We start from the raw sequence: 6,133 nt of genomic DNA, 5'->3' as shown, positions 1-6,133 counted from the left end.
GTGCTGGGATTAAAGGCATGCGCCACCACTGCCGGTTTTGTTTTGTTTGATTGATTTTTAATGTGGGTTTCAGGGGATATAACCCAGGTCCTCATTGTTATGTGGCAAGTACTTTATAGACAGAACCATATCCTCATTCCCCTGAGCCAAGGTGTCAGTCACCATACCAACACTCCATTAAAGAGGACCCAGGCTTACACTCCTTCCAGAACAGCCCTGACCCTGCACCAGCTGGGCCTTCTGGCCCTGGCACTCCCAGCCCTGCCCATCAGGACCAACCCAGGACCTTTGCACTTGGAAGAAACAGAGCCCTGGTTTCCATGTGCCTCTGGGATTGTTTATTTGAATCTTCTAACATCAGAGGCTTTGGGTTCTTAGGGGAGAGGATGAAGTCTGAATGTTTGTAATTTGAGAGGTAGGGGCCCCCCAGAAAAAAAATACCCTGAGCCCAACTCAATGAAGCATGCCCCTTTATTTTGTTACTGGGTGTGCTATTCAGTGTTATTTGTTGTTTTGTTATTCAGTGTGTGTATGTGTGTGTGTGCACACGCGCACATGCAAACATGGAGATCAGAGAACAACTTTGGGAAACAGGCTTTTCCCCCTTTGGAGTAATGGGGCTCAAACTCAGGTTGTCAAGCTTGGCAACAAGGACCTTTATCCTCTGGACCATCTGCCTCCCCCCAGCTTTTCATCTAGCTGGATGGTCTCAAGTTCAGACCAAGCTAATTGCACAGCCCCTGGGGCCCTCCACCACCACAACATCCTCAGTCCAGGAGCCTGGGCAGAGCAGCTCTGGGAAACAAGAAAAAGTGCTAAGTCAGTTGTGTCTTGGAGGACCCAGCCCTGTTCTAGGTGGTGGGAGTGCCATATAATAAAACAGGCAAAAATGGTTTTCAGTCTTGGAACATTCTCAATGTCCCAGCGGTGGCAACGGAGCGGAGCAGAGACAAAGAACCAGCAATCAACGAGAAGCCAAGCGTGGCCTCTCTCACACAGAATCTCACCGCTCATGCGGGGGAGGCAAAACCATCTTGAGTTTAAGGCCACCCTAGGTTACATAGCGCAGTCCTGGGCGGGGAGGGGGAGGTTGAGAAAAGAAGGAGGAAGGAGGAAGAAAAGGGAAGGCGGGGAGGGGGAGAAGGGAGGGGGAGAAGGGGGAGGAAGAGAGGAAAAAAAGAAAAGAGAGAGAGAGGACCCTTCAGATGATGTCAAATAGGAAAGGGGCGTGGGCATTGTGGGTAAGAAGCTGGGATGGTTCTGTCGCTATCATTTGTTTTTTGTTCGGGGACAGGGTCCCAAGCCACCCACCATGAACTCCAGTTCCCTAAGTAGCCGGGGAAGATCTTGAACTTCTGATGTACATTAGGGTGGTGATTGTCAGCCTACCATCTCGCAGGGTTTATTCAGGACCCAGGACAGAAGGACAGACCACGAACTTTCTAGCTTGCTGCTTAAGCACTCTACCCAGTGAGTTACATCCCCTGCTCCTAAAATTACAAAAGACTTGGGCGGGGGTGGGGGGTGGGCAGCTGTCGGAGCGCCCCCTGGAGAAAGGACCCCAAGCACAGGTCCTTGGAGTGTCTAGGAACAAAACCGGAAGAGCCAGACCCTAGCTGTGGTGAGGGGAAGAGAAGGAAGAAATCGGAGCATGCACGGGTCACCCCAAGGCCAATTCTTAAGAGCCGTGAGGCAGGGGGACACAGTGCTCAGAGGCAATAGGGATTGGTGTTCCGGGCTTTTGTTTTGTTTTGATGTTTTTGTTTGTTTGTTTGTTTGTTTGTTTGAGCCAGGGTCTCCTGTGGCCCATTTGGCCTTGAATTCTTTCCGTAGCCAAGATGATCTCCAACTCCTGCCTCCCTCCTGGTTCCCGAGATAACAGGTATAATACACTGCACAGGGCTTTTTGTGTGCGTGCTGTGTCTTATTCTGAGACACACTCCAGAGTCCACTCTGGCTTTGAACTCAAAGCCACCTTCTTGCCTCAGCCTCAGGCATGAGCCCACACACCTGGCTTGACTTTTTCTTTTCTGTTCTCGCCATGTATCCAATCTCTTTCCCACCTCACCCTGGCACCCACTCTGCCCCCTGAGGAGAGAAAACAAGACACCACCACCCCACCCACCACCACCACCACTACCACCACCACCACCACCACCCCACCCCGTGAAGAGAACCTCAGTGTGGAAAAGCAGCTCTGGTTGGGACAGTAATCCAGCTAAGGCTGCCACCGTCCCATGAGGGAGCGGGACAAGAATCAACACCTGGGGGTGGGGGGCTCTTCAGGTGGGCGGCCCCGGCTCCAGAGTCCAGTGTATTCGAATATTGACCTTACTACCTGCCTGCATCAAGCTGGAGGGACCCAGAGCAGGCACTGCACTCCGTCCACTGACAACCACAAACAGCCGCAGCCACGCCCCCACTGGGTCCTCCCAGTCCCGGCAGTCCAAAGGAGTTGGCCTCGCCCCCATCCTCCGCCTCCCGCGCTGGAAAGGTTGGAGGTGGGGGCAAGAGAACCAAGCAGTTTACTGTTAGTGATTTGCGCTTCAAAAAAAAAAAATCACTGAAGAGTTCCCTCCCCGCTCTGTATGTCTCAAGGAAATTTGCTGAGGATGAGGAGCTAGGAGAGGTTTGGAAAGGAGGGAGCACAGAGGGCCCGGCCCTCCCTCGACATCATCCCCCACCCCAGAGCATTCGGTTTCTGGCTAAGTCTTTCCTCCCTTGGTGAAGGGGAAGGGGAGGACGGACGGGACTGGACGGGGACGGGACACACGTCACTGTCCCCAGGAGAGCGAGCTCCTCCTCTGGGCACCAGCTAAGTCCAACCCACCCCACCCCAGAGCCAACCCAGTCTCAGGAGCCAGCCTCCAAAGCCACAGGCAGGTGCAGAGGCAGCCTCTGCGAGAGCCCGGGCGAGGAGCCGTTAGTGCGTCCTTTGCCATCCACCCGTCGGTCCCCGGCGACAGTCGTCCGTCAATCTTCGCACGGCAGTTGGTTCTGAGGTCCAGGGGTCGCGATCCCTCGTCTCCCAGCCCCCGGAGCTGCCCGGCAGAGCCGGTTCAAGTCCAGCAGCCATGTCCATGGGCCTGGAGATCACCGGCACTTTGCTGGCCGTGCTGGGCTGGCTGTGCACCATCGTGTGCTGCGCTCTTCCCACGTGGCGAGTTTCGGCATTCATCGGTAACACCATCGTCACGGTGCAGATCACCTGGGAGGGCCTGTGGATGGACTGCGTGGTGCAGAGCACCGGGCAGATGCAGTGCAAGATGTACGATTCGCTGCTGGCCCTGCCGCAGGACCTGCAGGCCGCCCGAGCCCTCCTCGTGGTGTCCATCCTGCTGGCCGCCTTCGGGCTCCTCGTGTCGCTCGTGGGCGCCCAGTGCACCAACTGCATCCAAGACGAGACGGCCAAGGCCAAGGTCACCATCGGGGCGGGAGTGGTTTTCCTGTTGTGCGCTCTGCTCACCTTAATACCCGTGTCCTGGTCGGCCAACACCATCATCAGGGATTTCTATAACCCACTGGTGCCCGAGCCTCAGAAGCGGGAGTTGGGATCCGGGCTGTACGTGGGCTGGGCTGCCGCCGCAATGCAACTACTAGGGGGCGCCTTGCTCTGCTGCTCCTGCCCACCGCGCGAGAAGTACGCGCCCACCAAGATCCTCTATTCTGCGCCGCGATCCACCGGGCCTGGCACCGGTACCGGCACCGCCTATGACCGCAAGGACTATGTCTGAGGGGCCGGGTGCATGCAGACCGCACCATCACCACTATCAGCAGCCGAAGTACCCCACCAGTCCAGCGTGCAGCCTGGCTTCGGAAACCACCCCACTTTCCAGATGGTTACAGATGACACGCCTTCTGCTTGCTAGACTGGAAGAGGACAGACAGCCTGACGTCCCTCTCTTCCCCCGGCTGCCACCTGACTGCCGGGCCTAGGAACCGTCCAACCCGTCTGGACAAAGAAACCTCACCCTTCCAAGTACAGGACTGGGGTGGCCACCGTAGCTACTTGCCAGCCCAGTGCTTCCGCAGCCGGAAGGCTCACAGTGGGCAGAGACAGGCAACCGTAAAACGGGCCGTTTCGTATTTTTCAATAAAAACCTTTTGTTTTTACAGTCGCTGGAGCCTCCTTATCCTGAACGCCCCCACAGGCCACCACCTCCTCTACTGGGCACCAGCTGGGGAGTATCCCTGGGATAGCCCTCACCATGGGCAGCGAGCTTAAAACAGCTTATAGATCCAGGAAGGAGAAAGCGGGGTTATGCAGTGAGTCCGTGCTCACACGGTGGGTCACTTGGGAGGTATTCCGGGACTGAACTCAACAGAGCCTATAGCAAGCCTTATCTAGCCATCCAGCTAAGGGGCTTCCGAGGAACCTGGCTGGAGAAGGCAAGGGGCTCTTCTCCCGGATGTCCCAGTTGATTGAGTTTGGAGTTTGGATCCAGCCTTGCTCTGGGCGTTTGAGGTGGCTGATGTGCGGGTTAAAGAAGTACATTCTATACTGTGATTTCATATTTGGAGGCGTCAAACAAAAAGGCCTATTGTTTGGCTCAAATGCCCCAGCAGAAGGACATCTAAGTGATGGAGGTGTGGCTCAGTGGTAGAGTACTTGTGTAGCAGACACTGGGCTTGGGTTCCATTGATGAACTCTTCTGACCTGGAGGTGGAGAGATGAGGAAAAAGGCCACCTCACCTTCTTCCCAGTGCCTTCAAGGGAGGGTGGGACCTGGCTTTAGACAATATTGAGAAGTAAGGCACTTGCTCTTGGAACAAGGTAAAGGGAACTGTGGCAGGGCTCTTGAAGGGAAAACAGGTTCCCGGGTTCCTATGCTTTAAAAAAGTGAGACTATTTGGAAGGTGCAGGGAGAAACATCAGGACTTCAAGGTTCTATTCTCCACCACATATCAATTTCTTTTCCTTTCTCTCTTCTTCCTTCCTTTCATTTATTCGTTCATTCATTTTTTTTTCTTTAGGTAGAATCTCTCTACATAGCCCCGGTTGTCCCAAAACTCATTATGTAGACCAGGCTGACCACCACACCTGGTTCACATATCAGTTTCGAAGCCAGCCTAGGCTACATGAGTTGTCTAAAAAACAAACAAACAAACAAAAAACCCGAGAATGTTGGAACATATCTTTAATCTCAGTGCTCTGGAGGCAGGAGGATCTCTGTGAGTTCTAGACCAGCCTGGGCTGCATAAGGAGACTTTGTTTCAAACAAACCAACAAAAAACAGCAACAAAGGGAGAGAAAAATTGAGGAAGATACTCAAAGATGATAGCTGGACCCCATCTAGGGTGAGATGGTGGTATCCAAGGGCAGAACTGAGAGAGTTTAAGGAAGTGAGATTCTCAGGACTCCAGAACCATTAGGTGTCAGAGTGAGGGGAAAAAGGAGACTCAAAAATAGCCTCAATTTGAGCCAGGCAGTGGTAGCGCACACCTTTAACCCCAGGACTCGGTAGGCAGAGGCAGGCTGATCTCCGAGTTCGAGGCCAACCTGGTCTACAGAGTGAGTTCCAGGGCTACACAGAGAAACCATGTATTGAAAAACCAAACAAAGATAAAATAATACAGACTTGGCTTTCAGCCTTAGGTCACAGCTGATGGAACAACTTCCCAAACAGCAGCTCAGATTCCTGCGGGGAAGCCGAGAAGGTTCGCTTTGAGTGTGAGAGTCCATCAGACTAGGAACAGCCAGGTAAGACGATCCAGGAAACAGGAAGGGGAATGAATGCCCAGAGACCTTGTAAACCCAGGAGTCATTAACATACAGCAGAAACCAGAGGAAGAGTGATCTCGTTCTAGAAACTGAAAGAAGAAAAGAGGTTCACGGAAGTGGGAATGGACAACAGTGTTTGAACACGGAAAGGACCGAGGACATGAGAGCGGGGGACGAGATTTGGTTCTAAACAGCAAGGTGGCAGCTATGCGTGGCCTAAGCAAGAACCCTGGGCAGAGGCGTGGAGGGGAAAGTGAGTGGGAGGCAAGAAGTCGGATCTGGGCACCGAGCACAAGTGGCATGCCTGAAAGAGGACTCATCAGGGAGACTGGAGCTGGCGGACATTGAGCTGTGCTGCTCATCCTGGCGATTGGGGAGGGAAAGAGGCTCCCCCGCAGATTTGATCACATA

General features: G+C 53.9%; 1 protein-coding gene across 1 annotated transcript; it reads left to right on the top strand.

The window, feature by feature from the left end:
* Nucleotides 1-2,855: 2,855 nt before the first annotated feature.
* Nucleotides 2,856-4,112, top strand: Cldn3 (claudin 3). Its single transcript, XM_036172671.1, has one exon. The coding sequence runs from the start codon at nt 3,075-3,077 to the stop codon at nt 3,732-3,734; it is 660 nt and encodes a 219-aa protein (XP_036028564.1). The 5' UTR covers nt 2,856-3,074; the 3' UTR covers nt 3,735-4,112.
* Nucleotides 4,113-6,133: the final 2,021 nt, after the last annotated feature.

Source organism: Onychomys torridus, chromosome 22 (assembly GCF_903995425.1).
Source record: "Onychomys torridus chromosome 22, mOncTor1.1, whole genome shotgun sequence".
NCBI classification, from domain to species: domain Eukaryota; kingdom Metazoa; phylum Chordata; class Mammalia; order Rodentia; family Cricetidae; genus Onychomys; species Onychomys torridus.
The sequence above is the reverse complement of the archived record's forward strand: the minus strand, read 5'-3'. Positions and strand labels throughout refer to the sequence as shown.